The following is a 27,814-nucleotide window of genomic DNA, read 5'->3' on the forward strand; positions in this document are numbered from 1 at the left end:
CGCACCCAGCCGTCTCCCGCAGCAGATCCGCGCTGGCGCGCAGGGAGGCTGGCACGGAGAGGATGCTGCCCACCCCCCACCGCTCCCCCAGCCCCTTCCCTCTCCAGCAGCTTCCTTCCTGCACAGTCACCAACAGGTCAAGAGACGCTTTCAAAATTTAGCAGTGTCAAGGCACAAAAATAAAACCACCACATTGATCTTCTTGGCAGAGCTGTCCACAAAGAGGGTCGCTCAGAAAACCTTCATCTAGTTTTTTCTTTCCTTTGTTTTTTTGGGTTTTTTTTTTCCACCAGTCCCCTCATCTTTTTTTAAAAGCTAATCTTTGCTAACAGGAACTTTTTGTTCCCTCTGACACTGCTAATATATGTGTTGGCAAGCATGTCTGGGAGCATACATCTTCTGTAAGAGGCCTTGTCGCAGGCTTTGAAACCAGCCCAATTAGCATTTTATTTCTATTTTCTGACTGCAGTGTTTTACAACGGTTTAAAAACCAGATATTGAGCATTAAATAACTCTCACCAACAGATGTTATTATAGGTGTAAGGGATCTTTTCAGTTACCCAAGAAAAATTGTCCAAGGTTCAAGCAAGCCCAGCTGTGGGTAACTCCCTGGTTGGGCACGACTCAGATTTAAATTATTTCCAAAGCCGCCACTGTTATTACTCTCTATTCTCCTTGCTTTTCCCCACTACCCCGGTGCCCCAGCCCAGCAGAGAGTGAGGCTTCAGAGCCGAGGCTGGCCCCCTCAGCAGGACCCCCCCCAGACACCCATCCCTAGGGAAGATCCTGAAGCGCGCAAACCAGTCTGCTATTGCCGCGCCACCCCAGAAATAATCCATGAGACCTACCGGCAGCAGTGCCAGTGCCCTGAGACCCAAGAGCCCCCCACACCACCCCGGCAGCAGGTGTGCCGCTACCACAGCGATGCTCGGACGGAACCACCCTTCAGCCACGCTGCAGCCAGGCAGGTTCCCCGGAGCAGGAGCTGTGCCGAGCTGCCTTCCTGCCCCGCGGCCAGCGGGCACGGCGCTGCCCTGGCCAAGCCCCATGGCCAGGGAGCTGGTGCCCGTGGTTGCCATGGGCAGCTCTTCCCAGCAGGATGGGGCACTCTGGAAGACCTGCCAGGGAAGCTGCTGTGACCCACCTGCCTGGCTATGGGGAAACCGTGGGGCTCTCCCTCTTGGTTTATCAGGGGTTTGGCTCTTCCCCCCTGCAGGCACCCAGGAGCTGCTGCCTGCCTCCTCATCGCCCCTCCTCTGCCACCAGCCATACCCGGGGTGTGGGGCACCCATCGGCAGTGAGTTTCCCACCAGCTCCATACAGCCAGAAGCCAACACACACCCAAGCTCTGCCGTGTTAACCTCCAGCTCCGGCACCACGCTGAGCGGGCACAGCAGCACAGCCAGCACCGGCTTCTCCACACAGCTCCATTACCTTCCTGTGCACAGAGGCATCACACTTTAAAAGATCATCCTGCTCTAAAATAAATAAATAAATAAATAAATAAATAATTGCACCGGTTCCAGGGTGGGTTTTTTGGCATAACAAGGATTTAATGGAAGCACACGCAAGTTGGGGCAGTGCCTGGCTTCAGCTTCTGTTTTCCTCACACCGCCCTCCGAGAGCAGCCAGCCACCCCAGGGGACATTCCTGCAGGCTCTGGCACAGCCCAAACAGATTCAAGCACCAATCATGCCCAGATCCTGGTGCAAACTAATTTTTATTTCTCTTTGCTTCACTTTTCACCAGGAAACTCCCAGGGACCCTGCAAGAATTGCTTGCAGCGGCGGATGCTGCCAAAGTCCCTTGCCAGAGCTCAGCGAGACGGGCTGCGCACAAGCAGACCCCCCACACATCACAGATTTGTATGGGCACGGGCTGGCCTCAGAAGATTTCAGTTCATCCCTCCCATCCCATTTTAGAGGAGAGAAAAAAAAAAAAAAAAAAGACAACTTTTGCACCAGGAATAACATCCCACTCCCTCCCAATATCACGCGTGGCCCATCTGTTACAGAAACGTTGTTTTGCGAGGGGTCACAGCCCACTGTGGCACACTGCCCGCATGCCTGCCTCCTCTCCAGCCACAAGCAGAACGGAAATAAGGGAAAGGTTTCTGGCACATCAGTAAGTAAAGCCTCAAAACAGGTCCAAGCCTCGCATCCCACAGGAAAGCTCCCTGCCCTGGGGAGGGAAAACTCAGTCTGTCACTGCAGTGAAAGCTCAGGCTATAGCTGTCGTCCCACCTCGGACCCGCTGCCAAACCATGCCTGCGCACTCTGCCGAGCTGCGCATCTCATCTGCTCGCTTCGACACTGAAGCAGCCAGGCTTTTCTATGTATAAAAGAAACAAAGCCCAAGAGCCACAGTATCCCTGGGGGAGGAGAAACAGCTATAGCCCCATACATCTCCCCTTCTCCTCCTTGGCAATATGCAACTAAAATCATTAGAGCTTTCCTGGCCAGCCCCCACGCCGTAACGCTTCCCCTGCCTGCACCCTGTGTCCCCACCGTCCTTGCTGCTCCCTGCAAACACTTTCGTCCCTTAATTACATGCAAAGGGAAGATGCTCCATCACCTTGTTATCGAGGCAAACTCTGATAGGGAACGGACCTCTAAGTTGTTTTTAAAGGGTCCACTGCAAACGCAAACGAACTCAGGCTAAGGACACCAATTCATTCATAAACGTCCAGAAACTGTTGTGCGTCCAACAGCAACTCTCCATGGGACGTGTCCTCCAGCCAAGAGAGATGTTCAGCTCCTCCAAGCAAGAGTACATAATGCTCCAACAAAAGCTTCTTAGCAAAGCCCATTGGTAAAACAGAAGAAAAAAAGAAAAAAGTAAAAAAAAAAAAAGCAGGTGGTTCTAGACCTGGATCATAACTGCACTGCTTTGGTTGGGATACTTTGCTATGTTTCAACAAATAACTGCATACTCATGTGCAAAGCCCACACTGTCCTGCTGCTCAGGCTGGCCAAGCCCCCGCCACCCTGTGGTGCAGCAGCCCTGCAGCAGAGCACCCTCCTGCTTTGATCGACAAAAGAGGCGAAAAATACCTGCCTGGCCCAGGCCAACCAAGCTGGAGTCAAGCGAGGCTGGAGAAAGCTCACTCCTACCCTCCTGCTGCCAAGCCTCTTCCAAAGGGGATGGGGGGGGGGGGGGGGGGGGGGGGGAGGGGAGAGAGGGGTGGGAATGGGGGTGGTTCCCACATCAGCTTTCCACCTTCCTTTCCCAAGGCTCTGGTCCCATATAAAAGGGGCTTTGTCCACGCCGCTGTATTAAAACCGCCTGGCTGCCTTTGTCAGGGCACCACCAAGCGATGCTAGAGCAGGGAAGCTGGTTCCATTGATAATTTATGAGACGATTTATTTCAATGATGCGCTTGAGTGGAATACCTCACTGGGGGCTGCCCATTACCAGCACGTTGAAGAAGCTCCAAGACTCATTCAAACCCTGCAGCAAAGAATGAAACATGGAAACAGAGGCTGCAAAGCAGCAGGGAAATAAGAGGAAGGCAGTGTGGGCAGGCTTCAGCATGCCAAAACGGGACATTTCCACGGCTCATGGGAAAGACTGGCCCACACTGACTTTCAGGGAAGTATGTGTGTCCTCCAGCAAATCCCTCCTGGACTGCACGGAGATGCTTCAACTGAAACCCCTCTTAGCAAGTGGCACAAATTCAGCACATCGACAGAGTTTTGACCCAAAGGCACCGTCCACCTCATGCTCCATCAGAGAGCGGTGTCCTCATGCCAACGCCAGCCGGCCAACACCCCAGAAGTCATGGCCCAAGGCAGAGCTGGTCCAGCACCTCCATGAGCAGAAACAACCATTTTTATTTCCATCTGCCAAGGGATACCTTCTGTTTATAGCTACCCCCCTCCAAAGTCCAAAGTAAGCCCAGGGGGAGAGCCTGGGCCCAAAACAGCCCCGTCACGCACGTGCCCTCCTGGCTCTCGGATATGATCCAACCAGCAGCACACCTGGCGCGGCTCTGGGGCACGCTGGCACGGGCTGTGGTGGCCAGGAGGTAGAGCCAGGCGCCTGGCGAGAACCCAAACAAAAATCCACCCTGAAGCCACCTCCCAGGCAGCGCAAACAGCAAGCTGGCCGGCAGCGAGAGCCACCCCGCAGACACGTTTCTGTACCCTTTCACCCCCCCTTCCCTCACACGGACTCTGAAGCCACCCTGATTTCACTGGGGCACGCTCATAGCACTCCACGCTGCTAAAGACGCTCTCTCCAGTGGTGGCCTGGCTCGCAACAGCAGTGCTGTGGACTTTCATTTACATCTGGGACAGGGCAGGCAGCAGCTCGAGGAGCAGCCAGCCCACACCAGGAACAAGGAGGAGAGACTGGGAGAGCCTCATCCCCCACCGACACACCTGGGGAGCCACACGAGAGCAAAGCATGCGCTCAGTACTGAAAGAAGCAAAGAAACGCTCTGCGCTTTCGTTTCTGCCACCCTCTGAAAAGGACAAGGAGCTCGAGCATGGGATGCACAATGCACACACAGAAACGCACTTGGGCTCATCCCCCCCCGCCCTCCTGCAACGTTCTCCAAGGACGGCAGCAGCTGCCCTGCACCAAGCCGAGCTCTTGCAGCCTCCCAAAACGCTCGCCTGGTTCCTCTCCAGCACAGCACCCTTCTGCTCCCAGCCCTCCTTTGCCCTCCTTGCAAGTGGCGGCCCCAAAAATACGTTGAACTGCAGCATGGCAGGTCAGCGGGGCAAGGAGGGTTTTGCTTCTCCGGGCATGGGGAGAGGTGCTGCCACATGCCCCCAAATCACCAGGGCTGTCATGCGTTGTAATCCTCCCTTCATAGCCACCTGGTCCTGGTTGTGAGGCAGCGGGCACCCCTGTAACGGCCCAGTGCAGCTCACAGGGATTCGCCATCTCTGCAGTTCTCCGGGTAAAGGCTTCAGCGCTGGGAGGTTTCCCAGCGGTTCCGAAAGAGGTGCTGGAAAAGCCACCCAAGGGCAGATACATTTTAAGGGAGGTTGGCTGCAGCTGAAGGACCACCAGAGATGCTTGTGTCTGTGGGGAGGGTCTGCAGCCCCGGGAGCTGCAGGCATCCAGCAAACCCCCTCAGCACAGGGCAGCCCAGAGGCGCTCACAGCAGAGCCTGGCCCCGTCGCTCTGCTCAGGAGCACATCAGAGCACATCGTTCCCCTCCATCTGGCGAAGGACAACAGGCACAGAGCTGGGGGAGGACACTCACCAGCTCTGCAACCAGGAGGCAAGTGCGTCTAGAGCCTCACCCATCCACCTCCCAAACAGGGGGTTTGATCTGCTGTTTTTGGCCTCCTCCCTTCCTTTTGGCCCTCCTGTTACAGCACAATCCTGCGGCCACAGCAGCACCAACATGCTTATGTATTGCGTTAATTAAGCCTGAATGGAATGTAAAATAACTCAGCATCTGTCTGATGCACAACCTCCGGCTAGCACAGCCTCAGACCAGAATTCAGAAACAAAATGAAAGAGAAACAAAAAAAAAAAAAAAAAAAGAAAGAAAGAAAAAGGGGGAAAACTGATTAAACTCCAGAGTTCAGCGAGTGATGTGTTTAATTGGTAATATGGGTTTGCAATTATTCTAAGATATTTTTTTTAACCAGCCCAGCTGGTGTCATCCTCTAATACCCAGAGAGCAGCAAACAGATTGCAAGAGACTACTCATTCTCTCGCTGCGCTTTCTCTTACAAAAATATAAATAAATTAAAAAGGTAGATCAAAGAAGTGAAAAAACCTTCTGGTAATTTTTTTCCCCTCTGTTTCCCAACTGGTCCCAAACACATTCCCTGCTGGGACTGACAACACTGCCAAATTAAAAATCACAGCTTTAAGAATCAAGCAGCATTAGGTTAAACGGAAAGGCTGGTTTTTAACCAAGGGGTGGTGTGGAGGCGTTTGAACAAATCTTGTCCTGGCCAGATGCATGGGCTTCCCAGCGCAGGGGCACTGCAGCAGCACAGGGACAAGAGGGTCCCTACTGAGGATGGTGCCCTCTGCCTCCCCGGGGACCTGCCCCAGGGCTGTGCCGCCCTCCCTTCACCTTCCTCCCAATCCTCAACTTTAACATGATTTTTTTTTTTTTTTTTTTTTTCAAGTGGCCATACAACCCCTGCACATCCCCGGCAACAGTTTCTGGCTGGGAGCATCAATGGGACACTATCACTCCAACATCACACAGACCTCATCCTGCCTGGCTGCTGCTGGAGTGGCACCGCAGGGACAGCAACCGGCCAGTGCCTGCAGTGATCCCTGCCGTGCCAGCTCACGGGGCACATGGCAAGAAGGCAATACCACTGTGCCAGCCCACAGCTGCAGGAAGATGCAACCAAAGGCACAGGTGCTACCTAAGCACCACACCATCCCTGCCGCCGAGGATGACAGCACCTTGGCTGACCTTGGAAGCAATGCAAAAATCAAGGTTCCAATTTACTTCCCTTCAAGTGCACGAGCAATGACAGTGCTACAGGTGAGCAGCAAGGAAATCTTGATGCATTTGCCTCACATTTCATGGGGATGAACACTCAAAGGAGCTCATGAAAATAATTTCTCTTCTAGGAGGTAACAGCTATGCTACAGCTGAATCAGGTCTTGGGGCTCAGAGAGCTGGCGATGAGGTGGCAGAAGAGGAAGCAGGGTGCAAAGAACAGCCAGCGCAGCCCAGCAGAGCCGGTGGGGAAAAGCTGCCCCGTGGGGCTGGGCCGGGCTCCCCCTGTGGGCACAGACCCTCTGGCCACAGCACAGGAGATGTCTCAAAAAGTGAAAACAAGAAATGAAGACCAAGAAATAAATAACCAGCTCTTAGTCTCCAACAGAAGCAGCCGGCTAACGGACAGACAACAGGATTCCTCTCGGAGCACCGCTCCGGTCCCAAGCAGCTGCCGCTTGTTTGCATTAGCCCAGCTCCCACACGGGACCCCAGCAACACCCACCTGCACGCCCCGACCGGAGGGATGTTTCCTATGGGAAAAGGTCTGACCCCTTTGGCGAACAAGGCAGCACAGTGCAGCTCGTGCCCAGGGCTGGGTTTGAGAAAACTCCTGTGCACCCGGTCCCTTCAGCCTTGCACACACCACCTGTTGCCAGGCCCTGCTACCGAAATCCTGAAATTCACCCTTTCTTCTTGTAACGTTAAAGCAGAACAGCCACCACCCTGCCAGGGTTCCAGCACTGAAGGAATAGCACCAACCCCCTCAAACCTAGTGTCATTGCAGAGATAATCTTAACAGATGCGGATCTTCTTTGCTTCTGATGCACTGTAAAGAGCTGACATTTAGATAGTGTGGGAAGCCTGCGAGCATCCAAGGAGTAATTTGTCACTGGGACTGCATCAAAGCGGCGACTTGCCAAGTGTCACACCAGCGTGAAGCCGGTGCAGGAGCAGCTGCTGCAGATAAACACATGCTCCAGCAGCAGGAGCAGGCAGAGCCCAGCCTCCACTTGCAAGCGGACACTGGCATTGTGGGTCTTGGGTCGGGGGTGGCAGATGTGTGGCTCCATGGCCCCGGGCCAGGCGGTCAAGTCCCAGTGCCTCCTGGCTCACCCGCATCCCGCAGCTTCCAGAGCCTCCAAATGCAGAGGCGGGGCTGAGGACAGCAGACGTTGTGTGTGACCTCTTGGCTGCTGTCAGCAGACGGATGCCACAGCGTGAACACATGGCTGGGGGAAAGCCCGGCCATGCAGGAGGGTGAATCCCAGCAGAAGCAAAGCTCAAGCCTATGCCAGCAACCTCCTCGCCCATGCAGGGTGGGACACAGCACTCCCCTCTCCTCCTCCCGGCAGGAGCATCACTGGAGGCAAAGTCATTGCTTCCTCGTGCATACAAAAATCCACAGAAGGACCAAAGAGCCGCTCTGAACGCCTGCCAGGCAAGCGCTGGGCTTCCCCACGTTCCTCCCTGCTTGCTCTCCAGAAGCAATGCCAAGGGCTGGTAGGAGCAGCCCGAGGGGGAAGAGCAGACTCTCCCAGCAGGCTGCCGGGATGGGGCCAGGGCCGGCCGCACCGCTCAAGGTGTGGTTGCGTCCCACCCAACCCAACCCAAGCTGCCCGCTCCCTGCTCGTGGACAGCTCTGAGTCAGCCTCGATTTATAGGTGGGACTTGAGACACGGGACATGAAGATACATCAAGAGAAGGAGCAGGCAAGGCTCTCCCTCCGTTTAATGAATGATGAATTAACTGAACTTTTCTTAATCCAGGAAGAGCAGATGGAGCATCACACCGAGGGTGGGGACACATCCATACACATGCCTTGTGCATGCAGAGCACCTCCAGCACAGCTGGTGCTCTCCAGAGACAACGAGACAGAAAGCAGCCCCAAAGGTCTCCAACACCACGTAAACCAGTGAAGCCCCTCTTTGCCTTCCTGCACAATACTGCTCTTTCCTTTTGAGCTGACAACCAATGACCCAGAGAGGTGGAAAGTACCTTGCTCTCCAGCGTGCCTCCTGGGTGCCAACTCTTACACACTTCACCTCGAGAAAGGCGAACAGCAAGACTTTGGAACAAAAGCTGAGACAGCAAATCATTAATGGCGCATAACGTTTAGGTGGAAAACTGACAACTCCGTTCAAAAACAAAGTAAAGAAAAATCAATAGCTCTTCCCCTCAGCAGCTCAGCTCTGAGCTCAGAAGATGGTGTTGCCCTTTAGCAGGAGCTTCCCTCAGCCATCGCATGTCTTTCAAATGCCAATCTCACATAGCACCGTTTTAAAGATGGGAAACTGAGGCAGTGTGATTAAGAACTTGCCAGAGGCAAGCGAGGAGCAGGCGGCTGAACGTCTACAAGCTGTTCGAGTGCTGGGGGGGGACAGGACAACAACTGCAGCCCAAAGGACAGCTGGCAGAGGACAGCCCATCCAGCTAGTATGGGAAGGACCACGCAGCACGAGAGTGGGCTCACAGCCAGGGACAAGGGACTAGGACAGCACCTGTGCCTGTGACATCAAGACATTAATTTAAGCCATCTTGGCAAAGATTAAGTTGTTCCTCCAACTTACAAGGCTTCAGGAGGCTTCAAGGGGAGTACAGAACCTCTCCAGGCTGCAGTCCCAGAAGATGGTCACCTCCAGGAGCCCAGTCCTTGCTCAGGCAGGACCCCCAGCACCCGCCACCGCTCCCAGCAACAGCTCTGCCCACTAAGGAGGGCATCAAAGTGCCGGATGAGAAGCAGCCAGGCTGAGCACCGGGAAGCCACGCCGGGAGGCACAGCCCCCCTTCTCACAGCACACCTGGGGGAGATGGTACTCACAGCTCACGCTTTGTGCTCCAAACCACCTGGGCTTCACAAAAGCAAAGACCTTACAGTTAATTTTCTTAGTGAATGCTTGTCAGATCAAAGCGCAGCAAGAGTAAAGAGCTGAGCCAGCCGCTGCTTTGTGAGAACCAGTTTAAGCCGCTTGAATGGCTCTGGCTGATACCTCTTGCACCGCTGCTTTTCAGGTGAACAGCCAAGACAGGCAGGCACCAGCCAAAAGAGGTTCCCCCTCGCCCAGGCAGCAGCAACAGACGCCTGCACACCCAGCACTGCCCCTTTGCAACTCCTCTGGCCACGCCACTCATATGCTCGGCACATCAGACAAGTGACATTTCTGGTCTTTTTTTCCTCCATGATGGAGCTTCAGCTGGGACTTGTGAACTTCCTGTGGAAAGGGATGGATGGTGCTGGGATGATCTAGTGGCCTCCAGAGCTAACAGACACAGGGGTCCCAGGGAAGATATAGTTTCTTGCAACTTCTACGCAGGTCTCGATCCCACTGACGGATGTGCTAGCAGCATCAGCAAAGCACAGGAATAGGCCATTACCCATGACGCAGTTCTAGCAGCCAAGCCAGTGGCACTTAAGCAGTCAGAAAAGCTCCATCACTTCTCTAGAAACAGAGCAGGTGCAGGTCTCAACCCACAGCCCAACAATTACCAGCAACCACAGCTGCATCTCCTTCACCAGCCCTACCTCTGGAGGATAACACCCACCACAGCGTTTGGGCCAGTGCCCGAGAGCACCTGGGAGGGGAAGGCAATGAAAGCCATCACACATCTCCTACCTCCCATCTCTGCCCCTCAGATGCACAGCCTTCTGCTCTTGCCCTTGCCTCACACATCTGAGACAGCATCAAGGCGTTCACATTGCAAACAGCGATCCTAAAACAGGCACCCCTCGGTTCAGGCTCCTTCCTCCACGACACCATCTCTAAGCATCTTTCAGTTTTGCAGCCTGCTTGGCTTCCTGCCGAGGATCCAGGTGCTAGGACTTTCCAACAAGAAAGGCAAGGTGTGGCTGAAAAGAAATTCAGACTTCAGTTCTCGTGGCTTTAACCTAAGTGATTAGTCTCATAAAACAGCATTCCCCTGACACTGCTACAGGCCTTTGGCTTCCCCGAGACCCTCACCCAGTTCACCTGCAGATACCATCAGAGAATACCCAGCTTTAAATGTTTGCACCAATAAACTCGGAAACCTCCACCCAGCATTAATAAAAAACGGTCCCCCACACCAGTTATCCAGGAAGAATACCACTTTAAGGAGTATGGAAGTACTCAGGGTAAGAGATACGCCTTTACAAATACACTTTAGAAAAAGCTTTCGGTTTTGTTAGGCGCCACGCTGCAGACCCCATTACCCTTGAACCACTGCCCTCAGAAACATCTCCTTCTTCATAGCACTGGGAGAGCTTTAGGCAGGACATAATTCCTTCCCTGGGAGGCCAAAGAGGGTGTGCTTTTTTTTTTTGTTTCCTTTTTTTTTTTTTATGTTTTACATTAAAGACTGGATTTTTACGGATCACTCCACCAGAAACACCAGATGATTGCCAGGACACGGAACTGCAGTGGGTGTTTCCATCGGGCTCCTTCCCCTCGTGATCTTTATTTTCCAATCATCATAAAAATAAATAAAGCCAAACAGCACACGGTGAAAGACAACCCAGGCACGTTTTCTCTTGGATGCTGGATGTTTGGTTCCCAAAAGCCCTTTAGAGAAACAAGGAAGGAATCTCAATTTATAGCTTTGGCACATCCTGCACAACACACGCCTTTTTGCACAGCATTTTCTGAACCTATCTCATAAATCAGAGATGCCCGTAACAGCGGAAAGGGGTTCAAGCAGGCTTGCAAGGATCCAGCTGCACATCGTGCTGATTTGGAAAACTAAAATGCCCAAATCCCAGCCCCTCACAACAGATGTGCCTTTAAAGCTGTAGTGCCAGATGCTCAGCCGGGGGACGCTACAAAACCTCCCTCCTCTGCTTCGGCCAGCTGGCCAGGGGCGCAAACAAGCTGCGTCAGACGAAGCGCATTTCCTCTGGGCCACGCATTTTCCTTTCCTCTGGGCCATGCATTTTCCATCCCTGAACAGAGGGCTGCTGGCACATGGAGGAGGAGCAGGAAGCCAGGCCGGCCACTTTTCAGTCTGCAGCACGGGTGAGGCTTGGGAGCATCGTCCAGTGAGCACAGCCTGCCAAAGCCACTCTGCACACCGCTCCCCTCCTCCCAGCCTGATGGGGCTCCAAAAGGACCGCGCTCAGAGAAGACAGCAGGATGCAGCTGACTAATCCAATAGCTTTCACAGGTGGAAAAGACATTTCACACTAGGAGCATCCCAGCCTGCTCCCTGGCCAGCATGCAGGAGCACGCCTGCCCTCAGCTGCGCAGAACCCAGGCTCTCGAGCACCTTCAGCGAAGCGCTGCTCACACGAGGCCAGGGGAATAGGGGCCGCGACCCACCACCCGGCGCTGTGGAGAGCACACACCAGTGACCCTGCTGGGTACCCCTCTCCCAAGAACATATTTTGGGCAGGTTCCCAAAGACAAACACATGCCCCCAAGCCAACCGAACGAAAGGCAGGCAACAGACAGGCACAGAAGAAATGCCTAATCCACACCTTAGAGAGAGGCGATCAGAAACATCTCTGCTCTTCACATCCAAGACTCCTTTTGCTCCAAGCAGCAAAGACAAGGACATTGATCTATACTCCAACACCGGCAATTCGGCTGCCCAGCTCAAGTCAACATGGCTCACACAGACACCTCAAGCATCTGAAGGCAGTCCTAATCCTGCTGCCTACAGCCAGAGCCCCACCACAAGAGAAAGGCAGGTCAGGAGGACTGACTGCCTCATTAGTTTAATTAGTAAGCAAGAGTTCACTCTCCATGCTAGCCCAGCATTGTCATCCAGCCTGGCCGCATGGCCCATGGCGGTGCTTCCACCTTCTGACACAGATGCTATATGCTACATATCGGTAGCATAAAAGCTGTATGCTTACATTGTGCATCGTATATCATCATACGGTCACGACCTCCTGCAAGGACAGAGCTCTTGAGCTGCCACAGATGTGGCCTTCCGTGGACCACCCAGCCAGGAGCTCTGAAAAAAATGAGAGGTGCAAGAACTTGTTCATCTGGAAGCCAGCTCAGGAGATTCTGGGGACACACCTCTGGTTTCCTCATCACAGACATACCTGTTTATAGATAAAGATCAAAACCAGGTGGGCTGATCTACCAGCCCTTCATAGAACTGTTTAGGTTGGAAAGGATTTTTAAGGTCAAGCAAATGGTCACAGCACCACAAGTCGGAGCCTGCCAGCCGCCTGGGACATGCTCGGCTCTGCAGCAGGGAGCCTGCGCCCTCCTGCAATGGGATGATCACCCCAGCATCAGCATACTGGGAAGAAGCAGCCCAAAGTGGGAGTCAGGACACTCCAGGAACCAGCCCACAGCCAGCTGGAAGAACAAAGCAGGTAACCCCACACATCCCTCATCTCAAGGTCCTGAGATCTGTTTCCACACACAATACAGGAGGATTTTTATCAGCAGATGCACTGCTATTGCACATTAATTTCTATACAAGGGCACATCAAACTACACTGATAGGATATTCAAAGTAGGTTTTTTAAAGCATGTCAGCTGTCATGGTAAAATCACTTAATAACACCTGTAAGCCTATTTAAGGGTCTAATGTGATAATAATAGCGATATTCAGCATCTCAGAGCATGACTTCAAGCCTGCTAAGAAATTCATATGATGCTCGCCCCAGTGCACACAACCGATTCTCCAAATTACTTAAAGATACTGAATGTTGCTGGGACACATTTGCCAAGTGAGAGTACGCGCCACGAATAGCTGAGCACAGGCCTAACGAGAGCCAGTGCCTTCCCGATTGCACACAGAGCACAACTAACTGAGCTATGCTAATTTGCACTCTTGAATATTCATTATGCCCATAACGCAATATATCCTGAATATTAAACAACAGCTACTCAGGGCAGGAATATTAATCTTTTGGCAACACTGCCGGTTGTTTCGGTGAGCCGAGGGTTCCAGGTAGCCAGCGGGATGGAGAGGGCCGGCGCTGCACCCCTAGGAACGCGCACTGCTGGGGCCTCTCAGCGGCAGCCCTGCCAGCCAGAGCCAGGCAGGGAGCACAGCAGGCACAGGGGCGACACGGCCCGCGGCCCTCAGCAGCAACCCACACTTCCAGCACAAGCAGCCCGAGACCCCTCTCCCCTTCCCAGCAAGGTCTGCCCACTGCCGTCTGATTTCGGGCAGGGCTTTGTCACCCAGGTGGCTGAAGTCACTACACTGTGCCAGGCACAGAAAGAGGGGAAAAGTCCTGAGAAAGGCAAAGGCAGCAGCCAGGGGCTCTCCAGAAAGGTATGTCAGGCGGAGGGAGGCCGGAGCGCACACCCACACGCAGGTCACCTGCCAGGGAAGGTACTTCTGAACAGAGCCAGGCAGGTGCCCAAAGTGCTCAACAACCTGCAGCTCGGGGAAGAAAAAGAAACACGGATAACCAGACCCTGCTGAAGAAACACGAGGACATGCTACAGAAAACATTGTGGCGTACAAGTGTCACCAGGGAAATGCACCTACAAGTCCAAAAAGAAAAGCTTCACCCCATCCCCAGCCCCCCGTGATGGACCTGCAGCTGCGGGGTCCGGGGCACAGCAGGGAAGGACCTGGGGAGCCCCGGGGAGCCAGCAGCGCAGGGCTCAGGGACACAGAGCACGAGGCTGCCAGCAACACTGCCGAGAGCTCAGGAGAAGCCACGGGAACACGACAGACTGCGGGACACACCAAGTGAAGGCTCCAAGGGATTGGGTTACCAAAGCCACAAAGCAAAGAGGAAAATTCAGAGTAAAAGCTCAGAAAAAGAAGGGGGCAGGGGAAGGCACAGGTAGCACGAGCTTGCTGGAAGCTAGAGAACTACGGAATAGCTGAGAATAGACAGTCTTAAATAGTATCCTGCCCTCAGGCAAGGTTCAGATCTGCAAGGAGAAAAGCCATCTCACAGGAACCCAAGGAGAGCAAGCAAGAAGCAGAAAATGTACCCCAGCACCCCAACAAAGAGCTCCCCAGGTGACAGGCCACAAGGTAACACTGTCCAGCTAGTGGAGCATCACCTCCCATGCAGGGAATCCTCCACCGCTGGAGACTTTCCACGGGACCTGGAGTTACACTAATTCTTTTTATTATTTAAAAAAACCCACAACTTATTCATGCAGAACTAAAAGAATAGAAGTCCAGCTCGCACCCTTAAAAACATCACAAAACAGAAGCCTTGAAAAGATAATGGCTTGCTGTTGTTTCAGGAAACAAAAGTACCTGTTCTGGGAAGGAAACCATGCAAGGGGATAAGTTTTCCGTGAAAGGGTTTGTATTGCAGAGCAACAGCAAGAGAACATGGAGAGAAACATCAGGAATAAATGGGAATTTAGAAACTGCAAAAGATAACACAGATTTGAGGCACCCAGAGAGATGCTATAAAGAAAACTACAACATAAAAGTATCTGTATTGTTAACAAGTCTGTTGGGGGTGGGGGACGGGGAATGTGTTAAATCACAGGACAAAGGATGACTAGAACAAACATTAGGTTTGATGGGAACATAAGTTGGCTTGAAAAGACTACGGGGCCACGGCTCAAGGACTGGCATAGATTCATTTATACTGGAAAGCAGCATTAAGTATTAGATGTCAGAGACCATTCCCCTTCTCCAGAAACAGCACCGAAACCTCAACTGCTAAACCTGTCACTGCACACATAAGCTTGTCTGACAGACACCACGCCAGCTGCTGAAGAGCCCAGTAAAAGCCACAGCTGGACTTTGCAGATGTTGAAGACATCATTATTTGCAGCATTTGAACACAGTCTCTCAGGCCCAGAACAACCACCGCCTGGCAGAGTTGTGTGAAACAGCATTAGGAGCACAACGTTGGCGCAGCCAAAGCACAGCACCTCCCAAAGTCCGTGTTGGGTTGAGGTTGCCAGACTGTCATCCAGATGATCACGGCACCAGCACAGCCAACGGTCTCGGGAAGGCAGCTGCAGCCGGGTCAGAGGCAGCGACGAGGTCCCAGCGCAGACAGGCCAGCTCCAGGCATCTGCTCCCTGGCATCCTGCTGCTCTTTTCCATGCCTCCCTCCTCCTGGCACACAGGAACAGATCCCTCTCCAAGGAAGCAAGGACCAGCGACTTTTTTTCTGCTCATCGTGAACCTTCTTGGCAGTTTTCAAGCCCCAAGGTGTAGGGTGTGAGCAAGCAAATGTTCACAAAGGGCCATAAAGCCCAGGCTCTTGCTGCAGGGAGAAAGCCCCTTCCCTTGCAACACACTCCAGCTCCTCCGCAGCCCTCTTGAGCAGGAAATTAGGTACCTCCAGCACCTGCATCTCCCTCCATGTCCTGCCTGGTGCTGGCAGGACGCACAAGCAGCACCTCCACAAGAATTACTCCCACCCAACTAATCACCATGCAAGAGTCAATCATCATAAGGTATACAGTTAAGGAAGAATTTAATACCTAACGATCTGGAGCTGCCACACTTGTACAATTTGACATGCTCATAAATTTTTCAGTTCTCATTTACCCGTGCAACAACTTCTGCTAAAGAAATTCCCCATCCCCCTTCAGTATCAAAAACCGGGATGCGTTTTTGTTGCCGGTGAGCCCCCTGATGAAAGCACCACAGGGCAGCTTGGAGTGGAAACATCCCATTGCAAGCCCTGTTTGTTTACAGAGTGAAGAAGAAGTTTACATCTTCAAAGAGCATCCTTCAGCTGGGTACCCAGCAAGAAAGCGCAGACCGCACTGGTACAACACGTGCCGTTGTCCAACAGGAAAAGCAGCACCAGAAGCACAGCAGCCCCTAGACTAGCTGAGCATCCCTCAGCATTACCTGATGATACTTTCAAAACCTCATCTGACCACTGCTGCTAATTAAAATAAAAGCAAACTACCGTTGCAAATACTACTCATAAGGGATACAAGGGATAGCATGGAGATGCTAGCAGTGTCCCTGCAAGTGACAACGTGGTCTGAGCATCCTCTAGCCTCATCCTTAGGCATGAAAAGAAACAGGGCTCACATGAGCTCATCATGAGCATGTTACCAACATTGGTGGCAGGAAGGTTCAGGGACTTTTATTCCTCCTCTTTGTGCTTTTGAAAGCATATCCGATGCTCTGTTGCTGCCATGCCAAAGGCCTGGAGGAGCCCTCAAGCTGGGAGGCTGCAGCAGGCTGGCTGCAAGATTGCACATGCAGCATTCATGTCAGCTGCAACCTTTGAAACCCATCCCGAAAGCCAGCACATGGAAGACACTGTCTGGCGCTCCTGGCAGTACCTCACCCACCAAAAGCCGGCAAATTCCTAAGTGAGACGTTTCCCAAAGCAAGAAGCTGCTGTCTTGATGCCCTGACACCCCACACCTGCCTTCTCCTTCCTCCTCTGACCTTACTGCCCCAGGCACAGCCGCTCACCTTCTGCCACATCCCATAACCACGGGGTCTGCACTAAGCAGCAGCAGGCAGCAGGCCAACAGCACGCTCATTGTTGCCTTTATCTTCCCAAAACAAGTCAGTTCTCCAAGCCCACCAGCCTCCGCAAACATCCTCTCCAGCAGTGTCCCACGCCCACAGCTTCATATGCTCCCCAGCTTCTATGCCCCACTGTCCCCACGTTCACACAGCTGATAAGAATAATGAATTTCTGTTTATCAAGCCCAACGAGGGTGAAACTTACTCATATCCTTAACCATCATTTTCATCACTTCCTACTCCTTGAGGCTGATGCAACAGGTGAACAGATGGGCCACCAGCCACTTTCTGAAATTAAGGCACTTTTCAGGGGGGACTTTAATAAAAGAAGGTGACACCTGTTATTTAAAAATAACTTCACCTGCTTCCCATCTTGCTTCTTCCACAGACTTCAGTTCTAGCCTGCTATCTCACAGGACGCGAAGGCTGGAGATTTTAGCCTCATCCCAAACAAAGCACCATCAAGTGATTTTTGCACAGCTTCACACTTTCATTTTCCAGCTCAAGCTGCTCTTGAGATAGTAACACTGAAATCATCTCGGATGTGAATGCAGTTGTGGAAAAAGCGAGAGATTAAGCTAACCAATGCAGCTTCTCAGGTCTGCTATCTCAAGACCCATAATAGTTCTTTTTAATAATAATAATAAAAAAAATAATCAAAGCTGTCCTCAGGAGATTTCTGGGTAAAACCAAACCAAAACAAAAAATAAAAGCACACAGAGCTGACTGCTGGTCCCCATGACCTACAAACCAACAGCATTTAAGCAGCTACCACCACTTACACCCTACTGTGCCAATGGAAAATGTGAACTGGGAGCTGATCAGACACCGAGCCACGTTTTGATCCCTCTCCTACTGCAGGGCAGAGCAGCCAGGAAGATGCTGTGTTTCCGTATGCCTCGTGCTCCACAGGCAAACGTTCCGCTGCAGCAGTGCCACGCTGCCAGCCACCCCGGCGCGACACCCACAGCAGCTCCCCCAACGCACAACGCCGCTGTTTTCAGTGAAACCTGAGCAAAGCGGCAAGGGCAGCCCAGGCTGCGGGAAGATGCTTCCAGCCCCAGACATGCTGGCGAGCCTCCTCTGGCCTCTCAGGGCTCCTGTGACACTGGGCAGCAGCTCCAAGGCAGACAGACCAACATGCAGTCCACCCTGCATCCCTGATGCTTCCTGCTGGCATACCAAAAAAAATGAAAGCAGGGCCACCGCTCCAAGCTGTATTTTCAGCCTTACTTATTGCCAGCCTTATCTTCACCGCTACAGCTTCCAGTGCATGGAGTTTCCCTGTGTCCCAGCAGCCTCCACCTCCATGGGAGGAACATGCCAGGTCCTGGGGACCATCCCCTCCACAGGGCTGAGCATGGCTGCAGAAGCCCTTGGCTCACGCAGAAGTGACAGACCTCCTAGGACCTTTTGCAATTTCCCATGAAAGGGGTCCTCAAGTGGTTCCAGTTTTGGCATCCAAGCCCTAAGCAGCAACTGTCTCCTGCTGCACGGCTTCCAAAGGGCACACTGAACTGCCAGATGGAGGCCAGGGCAGTCACTTGATAGGGGAGCCTGGCAGACGATCAAAGGCCTTCACCTGCATCAGGGATGAGGCAAGATGCTCATTTGCCCGCGCTCAACATCTGTTAAATGACTGTTGCTTTGCAAGTCACTTGAGGGCCACTGCAAAGTGACGGGGACGATAACCCTATGCTGGGGACCATGTTTTGGACCACAGCTCCCCCCTGCTCAGAGAGATCACTTATAACAGACACTAGATTACAAATTCAGCCCAAGATAACAATAAAAACACGCTGTGTTTCTTCCCCCCCACACACTACCTGCCTTAGGAGAAAGAAGCCAATGCTAAAAAGCCTCAGGAGCTTGTTAGGGAGCAGAGATGCCTGGAATTGTGCACAGAAAGCAAAAGAAGCGGCAGGTAAGGCTGAGGAGCCAGTTGGCAGGTGAAGGCAGGGGCTCTGCTTGCCCTAGGGTGCCTCTTGACGATCTGGGCAGCTGCAGCCCCAGCTCACGGTCCCAAAGCTGTGGCAGGTTGTGGTGCCAGCACCTGGCTCCCCAGCACAGCCCCAAGGGATCGACTTGCCTGCACCAGCACCGCAACCACCGTAGGCGAGCTTGAACCGTGGCTAAGCCAGGGCTGTGGCCAAGAGGGGCTCAGCCCCACTCCGCCAGTGTGGCAGGGGTTGCAGCATTGCCGGTGACCAAGCGCCATGCTGCCAGGGTCCCCAAAGCAGCAGGGCGGTTCCAGCTCCCACTGCTGCAAACCTGGGCTGGAGCAAGCCGCAGCTGGGTTTGCATCTGCCTCTCTAGGCAGGTCTCAAAGAGACACAGCAGAAGCGTATCTGCTGCTGGTTAAGGGGAAAGAAGCCGCCAGCTACAGCACAGCCAGAGCTTTCTGTATTTTTGCTAACAGCCCCTCGTGTTCTGTGTAGGAGTTACAGCAGTCACAACTGTAACCTTTGTTCTCAGCTAACTCTTCTCTGTATGGAGGAAAATATATAAATATACATACATATGTATATAAAATTCAGTTTAGCCCCATGGCAGTACAGTAAATGATAAATTAAGCAGCAATCTCAGTGATTCACAGGGCAAGTGAGAACATGTTCACGAGTCCCTAGGTGAAGAAGTTCTATATTGCAGCATGAAGGTGAGGGTTTTTTGCCTTTTTTCTATGCCACCATTTGCTTAAGAGCGTTTGAATAACAATCAGCTTTTCTGCACACAATTTGTCTAGCACAGGGAATTTTTAGGTTTTTTTAATCCGGAGCCCCACTCACATAAGCATGCTGGAGGCAGCGCACCCCTCAGAAGCATAACAGATGATGGGCCTTCCACCTTACTGCTCTTCCTTTAGCAAAGAGCAGATATAGAAGTGTTACAAAACACCTTTTTTTTTTTTTTAATATTTCCAGCCTGTCAATCTAGAGACGACTCAGCAACAGCAAAGGAAAAGCCTCCTCTGAGCTAGCCCTTAGCCAGTTCCTGCAAAGGGAACAGAGCAGATGGAGAAGCGAAGGACAGCAGCGAATAATTAAGGCAAAATCCTTCCTCTGAAAACTCCTTCCACCACAAATCACAGACGGGAGGAGCCAGCCAGAGCTCTTCAGTCAAAGCCTTTCTTGCTGTAATCTCTCCCTTGCAGGAGTCGCTGCGCAGCATAACCCCTGCCCGGCCCTGGCACAGCAGCAGCACTGCTGGCGCAGGCAGGACACGGGGCAGGGCAGCGCTCCACAGAGGACTGTAATTACAAGTTTCAAGCAATCTGAATTTATAATTGTCCAAGATTTTACTCGGCAGATAACGCGCTGCTGTCCTAGGCGCCTGCTTTATCTAGGTCAAGCCATTAGTTTTGCTCTTAATCTGCATACATTTTTAATTTAATCTTTTAATGTCGATTTTCAGCTAGCAAGCCGAGCTGACAGACTTCTCTGCTGCTGATTGCATTCAGCATCTTGATCCTTCCTGAACACACAGAGATGGAAAACACGCACCAAAATCCTGATGCACTTCAACTACTCATAGCCAGGCTCAGGCAGCGGGAGTGCCCACGCTGCCCGCTGGGTTGGGGACGCGGAGGCCAACGCTGCCAGCAAGTGAACCCAGTCCATAGGATGCTTCACCACCGTGAAAAGGGCTGAGCAACCTGGCAGGAGCAGTAGTCCAAGGCTGACAAAGCACACACCAAGACACACACAGGTGGCACCCCAGGAGCCCATGCTAGGGGAGTTTTGGGCAGCCAGTGACCTTTAAGGTGAGCTGCAAGAGGACAAGAGATAGGAAGATGCCTTCAGATATGCAACGCGAACCTAGGTCTGCTTTCTGAAGACACCACCAGGTTCTCCCAGCTGAACGGGTGCTGCCTCAAAGCCAAGACGGTCCTGGAGCCACCTTGCTCTGTGCCAATGGAATTATGTCACCAAACAAAGCCTCGACCAGCAGCGTGCCCAGCCTCTGCCTGAAAAGCCTGGCACATGCCCTCTCTCAAGGCTCTGGCTGGGCAGGCCAGCTTGAAGCAGAGAGAGATGCCCAAGCCCCCTTACCAGGGCGAATGTTCACATGAATGCCAGCTTGCCCGGTGAGGGAGAAGGGAAGGAGCATTTCTTTCTCTACCCATTGCAGCTGTAAATGAGCAAAAAGCAGCAGCACAAGGCAATCACTTCTGATTGAGCAGCGTCTGTCAGTGCAGGATTACAAATGAATATTTCAGCACAGGTCTCGGCACCGCGGGTCATACTGTGGCAGGACCCACTCAAAAAGGTTGCTACTAGCAAACGCCGAAACTTCAAAGCAAGCAGAAAACATGGGCAGAAATCCAACCCCTTGAAAGCATCACGCCTCTTGCCCTCTCTCCAGGTCCCTCCCGCATCACCAACTCGCCTGTCCTCACCTGCACCACCCGCCTGGCAGGATGCTACTGCTATTTCACCGCCCACAGCCACAGGCCTCCAAGCACTTCAGTGCAGCGCTGGGGAAGAGCCACTCTAAAACAAACCAAAGACTATTTTTCCCTTCTGTTGCGGTCTCTGTAGCTGGTAACTCTGGGCATGGAGCCTTCCCGGGGAAGCAGAATACCACTGCATCCCAGCTTTGGAAAGCTGCTGGACATGCTCCCACAGCACACTGGTGACTCCAACGCTTCAACCTCCACCCCATCCTGTGTGGCATCCCACGTGTTCCCCTCTCAAATTCAGATGCTCCCAGACCCAGGCTCCCATCTCACAACAAGGGCCAGCTGTGAGTCCCAGCACAGGGGAAGGGAGCTGGGATAACCCTTTCCATCATCTCAAGAACAGGTAGATGGTTTTGCCACAGAAAATCTAGCAACATTGGATGGCCAGGGTTGGAAATAACTGTGGTTCATCCTACACTGTCAGCATCCCTGGCGTGTGCATCATTTCTGCCAACAGCTGACCGAGCTGGCAGCAGTGGCCGACGTCCGAGGTGACGTGCATGGCAAACAGGGCTGCCCCTATGGATGAACCAGCTCCTGGGCTGCAAAGAACTAGGTGCAGAATTATGTGCTGGCAAAGAGCAGCAGTATCAGAGCAAGAACTCCTTTATTCCAAACTAACGGGCATTACGTGAGCAGCCACAGACCAGACCCAAGACCTTGGCACAGCAATGTTCATGACTCAGATTTACTGCAGTTCAGGAAAACCGCTCGCCCTTTCCAGCTTCTTTATGATATAAACAAGTGGAGTTGAAGATGCACACAAAAAAAAGCCATAACGTGTTAAAAAGGATTAAGGATGTTTCCTAAAACACCTTGGGGTGTATAATATGGTATGGACAGATTGCTGCAGAGCGTCCACGGGAAAGTCACGCTGCAGGTGCACACTAGAGATTTCTGATTCGAAACAAACTCAGAGGGGAAGGCAAGTGCCGGGGGATGGGTTATGGTTTAAACACAACGGTATGGTTTTCAGGCATGCAGCTCTTCTAAAGAGGGGGCAAAAAAAAAAAAAAAACAAAACCAAAACACCAAAGATTTTTGTAGAAAGCACAGCCCTTTTGACAAAATGAAGTTACTCAGTTCAAAACTCAATTTTCCATCAAAAAAAACCAACTTGAAAGGCGTTTCCAGCTTGCTCTAGCTATGGGATCAAAGCCAGAGATTAAGAGCAACTGCTCACTGCTCAATGCCCAAGTGTACCACAGATCTTTAAGAGCAGGCTGGCTGCAACGTAACTCACCGATTAATGACTGAAAGAGAGAAAGGAATGAGGTAGAGCCCTGCCATGGGGCACAGGGGATCCTCGGGCAGACCTGGGGGCGAGGCGGCTGCCCTGGGGAGCAGCCAGCCCCACTGGCAGCAGCTTCCCGGGCGGCATCCCACCTGTGCTCCCATCCCAGAATGTTTTTAATGATTTCAAGTATTTCAGATACTTGCAAGTATTGCCAGAGCATGCATCGCGGTCAGAACTATAGACTGAGGCCATATGAGGAAAACAACACAAAATACTAATGAAAATATTGACTCTGCTGGTAAAACTTGGCATCGATCCCATGCAATAGCTGCACCAGAGGTAGGGCATTAGGAAGAGAGCCATCCAAAAAAAGCCCAACCGATGTGCAGCCAGAGGCGAGGATTACAGACCAAGGTGTCGTGCCTGGGAGGAAAGCACACCTCCCGCAGCCGCCCTCCCCCTGCTGCCCCACTCAGCTGCGGCTCCTGCAGCCAAATGGGGACCTGGGCAGGATGAAAAGAACAGAGAGAATGTTTCCAGCATAGGAGATCCTCCCTCCTCCTCCAAAATCACTTAAGACTGTTGTTTATAAGGAGAAAAAAAAAAAAAAGAAAAAAAAAAGAAAAGAAAAAAACCCAGTGTTCTGGCAACCCGCAAAATTTGGCTGGTTGAAGAAGCAATTTAGGTTGTCAAGGGTTTTTGTCTTCGGATGAATATGCCTGGCTGGCTGACATGGGCCAGATTAGGGAGAAAATAATATTAAGAGGTTTTAATTTCCATCCCTGGGTTTTACTGTGTGCAAACATACATGGTCATTTCTTTCTAAGGTTTCCAATTTGCTAATTGAGACATTTCCTCATGGAAAAAGAATGTCCTGGACTATGGACCAGGCTGCTGGCACTGCTCTGCACACTGGGGGAAGCTTAGGTGAGAAGTGATGCAAAGACAAGACAAGCAAATGAAGGCCTGAAGGCAAACATCAGCCACCACGGACCCCAGGCGCTTCACAGGCACGCACTGGCACCGATGCTATTTGGCAGCACCTACCAAAAGACAGACCCCATGGCTGGAACACAGGGAGAGACAGAAATAAAGTACAGGACAACCTACAATTATGTTCTTCCTGCTACTGCAGATGTCACTGGGCATGTCACGCCAGGTCTGGGAGACTTTAAAGAAGGGCAGGTAGGAAACCCACCCAGGAAACTGGACATCTAGAAAGGTTTCTTTCCAGGCATCAGTTGGTTTAAAAAAAAAAAAAAAAAAAGGAGGAAACAAAATAATCTGTCTACCCATTAAAAAAAGTCTTCTGTATTTTTGCTACAGTGATAGAAGTATTTCTCCTGCCCTTAAACACAAGAGCAGATGGATTGATTTTGTTCAAAACATTAAGACGACAAACAGCCAAGAAAAGCATTTTGTGGTCAGAACAAGACCAGAACATGAAGGGACGAAGGACCAAGGAAGAAGCAGCTGAACACACATGAGAAGACTTATAACAGGAATATGACTGCTGCCACAGTTACAGCTCACCAATGCAACCTCTAATGGGACCAGCTATATTTTTTTTTTTTAATATTAAGGAATTAAAAAGCGTTTTGCAGACTCACACAGAATGCACAGGGGAGAGGGATTTCTAACTTTATATAGGTCAAATACCGTCCGTACAGGTTCACACAATACTCAGTACAACCACAGCCACTGCATAAAAATTAAGCTTCAAAGCACTCCAGAGGGACCCCTGGGAAGTTTGCTCTCTCCTACCTGAAGAGCAGCAGAGCAGTAATTCAGTTCAGATCAATACGTGCTCCAAGTGAAGGGGGCTGGAGAATGATCGCCTGCTTCTGCAGCTTCAGCTCAGGGGAAATTAGGACAGAGAACATGGGCTGTCGTAGCGAAGATGCTCCCTGCTGCTGGCAACACTGGTCTCAGCAAGAAGCAGGTGGAAGGGAGACCCCAGGCAACTGGACCATGGTGGGGTTCTTCAGAAGCCTCCAAATCCTGGGCAGCCTCCAGCCACCTTCTCCACAAGACTGCACCCTCCCTCGACATGGTGCCTCTGGGAGACACAGAGGGCTGCTCAGACCAGCCCCTCCGGGGATGGGATCTGCACAGAGCCAAAGCACATGATCCCATGAGAGGGCGAAGGACAGAGGAGGAGTTTGGGGCACTCGGGAAGCAGAGTGGAGCTCCATCACTGCCTTGCAGCATCACAGAAGGGTGTGGGTTGGGAGGGACCTTTGAAGACCATCTAGTCCAACCCTCCAGCCACCGGCAGGGACAACTCTTACTAGATGAATGAAGCTGCCCAACCCCCCCTCCCCCTGCCCCCAGCCTGGCCTTCACCAGTCCCAGGGATGGAGCATCCACAGCTTCTCTGGGCAACCTGAGCCCCCTCATCGAAAAACTTTTCTTCCCTATGTCCAAGCTGAATTGCCCTCCTTCAGGTCAAAACTGTCGCCCTTGTCCTGTCGCTACAGGCCTGGTAAAAAGTCTCTCTCGGCCCTTCTTCAGATGTTGAAACGCCGCAGCAAGGTCTCCCCGTGGAGCCTTCTCCAGGCTGAGCAACCCCAGATCTCTCAGCCTCTCCTCCTAGCAGGGGGGTTCCAGCCCTCGGACCATTTCTGTGGCCGCCTCTGGCCCCGCTCCAACAGGTCCGTGTCCTCCTTGCGCTGGGGACCCCAGAGCTGGGTGCAGTGCTCCCGGGGGTCTCACCAGAGCGGAGCAGAGAGGGAGAATCCCCTCCCTTGACCTGCTGGCCATGCTGCTGGTGATGCACCCGGGACACGGCTGACTTTCTGGGCTGTGAGTGCACGTTGATGGCCCATGTCCCTTTTTTCATCCACCAGCATCTCCGAATCCCTCTCCGCAGGGCTGCTCCCAACCCACTCATATCCCATTACTTCCCAGAGCCTGGCCCGCTCCTCTCTCACAGCAGAAAAGCTTTGCGCATGCTGGCTTGAGGAGAACATGAAAGCACTCCCCCGAGCACTTCTCAGGGCACAGCGGTCCTCCAGCATGGGTGAACCCTGCAGCGGAGGTTTTATGGAAAGCAGGAGGGTTCCCACACACTGCAGCCTGCGGGCTGGAAGCTGCAGAGCAGCTTTCCAAAAGGAAATGCCCACAGTCCGACCCATCCTGCTCCCATCCTCCAAGAGCTGAACAGACACAGTCCGAGCACAACAGCATCGGGGAATTGTGCCTGCAGGTCCCCCCAGGCCACTCTTTGCCACTCCAGTTCTCTAAGGATAGGACAAACCCCAGGGGAAAGCCACACTCCTGGGGCAACAGCCCCAGGGCACCGTGGTGCCTGATGATGTGCTGCTGTCGGCCATGTGGGGAGAAGGTCCAACCCCTGGGCTTGGTGCACACACGTCAGCCAGAGAAAAATAAGTTAGCAATGATTTTGCTCTAATTGTTTAAGCGAGACCCAGCCCAGCCTCCTGGGACCAGGGCCCCGGAGGAGCCCACAGGCTGCGTCCTGCAGCCCACGTATCTTTCAGGAGCTGTTTGGCTTAAATAAGGGGTGCCACCTGGGGCACCTGGAACCAGCTTCTGCTCCAAGAGCCATCCCTCGGCGAACATGAGCCCCTACAGACAGCCTGGCCCATGGGCTCACTGCGGCCGCCAACGGCTGCTTACCTTCAGCTTTTCAAAGCGATCGCTGAGGGATGCCACTTGGTGGTCCCGGTGGCGGCCCACCAGTTTACATAAGGCACAGATGAGCTGGTCATCAGCAACACAGTACATGTTCACCTTCTCATTCTCATGCTCCAAACATGTGAGTCCTCGGAAGTGCGCATCAGGCACAGGCTCCACCAGACGGTGGCTGGTGAAGGGCTTCTTGTTGGGATGGGTGGCCCGCAGGCAGCGGTCACAGTAGGACACCTCGCAGGTGATGCATGTCTTCACGGCATCCCGCGGGGGATCCTGCTCACAGAACTGGCAGGCGATCCTCTCGCCGGCCACAGACATGGTAGGGCTGTTGCGGTACGTCCTCTCACGGCGGCTCTCACTGGGGGAGTTGGGGCCGCTCAGGGATGCCTTCTGGAAGCGGTCAATGATGTTTTGCAGGGTCACATTCCTCTTGAGACCCTCCAAGCCCCGGTGGTTGAGGGAGATGACATAGCGGCACGTGGGGCACTGGAAGGCGGTGATAGGCTCGATGGACTCACTGGAGGAGCAGCTGGACACCAGGATGCGGTGGGCGCAGCTGAAACAGAGGCTGTGGGCGCACGGCAGCAAGAGAGGGTCTTCGAATAACTCCAGGCAGATTGGGCAGGTCAATTCTGACTCCAGTGTTTCCATCTTTAGTTAAAACGATCCTGATTCAGCATCAAAAACCAGGGAAGGCGGTCTGGTACCTGGGAGAAAGGAGAATAGAGAGACATCATGAGACAGGGGCTCTCCAGGACAGCTCCTCTCCACTAGAAACAGGAGCCTGGGGGAGTTAGACACATCACCTCTGCAACACCCCCAACGCACTCTGCACCCCAACACTGCTGCTACAGCCCAGCCAGGCTCATGCAAGCACCCTGGCTTGGCTGAAGCCTCTCACCATCCCATCCCAGCGACCAGAGCCACCAGCTCGGACCAGTGCCCAGAGATGCTGTGGAACAGGAGAGCTTTTTGGAGGGAAAGGGAGAAGGGGCAGCAGCAAGCTCCTCTGGTCACCTGCCAACCCCTCCAGGGAAGAGGACTTGCACAGTGAGGCTGAAGACAAAACCAGGAGAAATCACATGATTCGTGTTTCTTTTAGTGAGTGCTGCCCAAGACTGGAGCAGAGGGCCGTGCTGGGTTCCCACACATAAAGGCTCTGCTGCACAGCAAAGACAAACCTCTAAGTATCTCCACTAGCAGCTACACAGTCCCGTCTCCTTTTGGTGAAGGGAAAAGGCGAATCATGTCCTGGAAACTCTGAGCAAAGTGGGTCAGGAGTTCCAACGTACTGTCCTCCTGCTCCGTGTTTCCCCCAGCCATTGCCTTTCGAGAGCGGGGCAGGGAAGGAAGAGCAGCAAAATTACAGTCTGCAGGCTCCCAGTTCAGCTGTCCTCCGCTGCACTCCAGCAGCAACAGGGATGCCCAGATCAACTCCAGCTGGCGGCAAACAAGCTCGTATTTTTAGATCCCCTCTTCTGCATGATGGAAACAGGCTCTCTGCAAGCAACCGAACCTGCTGTCACAGTGTTCCCAAGCTCCCACTTTCAGAGCACCAAGCTGCACGGACCACAGCACGCTCCCGAACGCTGTCCCCTCCACGCAGCCCGCAGCCACCGAGCTGCCTCTCCCCCGTGCTGGAGGAGCGGGC

The 27,814-nt window shown here is 52.8% G+C and overlaps 1 protein-coding gene across 1 annotated transcript in view; it reads right to left on the reverse strand.

The window, feature by feature from the left end:
* Positions 1 to 26,865, reverse strand: part of MID2 (midline 2) — an 88,911-nt gene extending 62,046 nt beyond the window's left edge. Inside the window, exon 1 of the mRNA XM_040614631.1 lies at positions 26,149 to 26,865. Coding sequence (XP_040470565.1) covers positions 26,149 to 26,814 — 666 coding nt within the window. The 5' untranslated portion in view covers positions 26,815 to 26,865. The remainder of the gene's footprint in view (positions 1 to 26,148) is intronic.
* Between the last annotated feature and the right edge of the window lie 949 nt (positions 26,866 to 27,814).

This window comes from Falco naumanni, chromosome 14, assembly GCF_017639655.2.
Source record: "Falco naumanni isolate bFalNau1 chromosome 14, bFalNau1.pat, whole genome shotgun sequence".
Taxonomy (NCBI): domain Eukaryota; kingdom Metazoa; phylum Chordata; class Aves; order Falconiformes; family Falconidae; genus Falco; species Falco naumanni.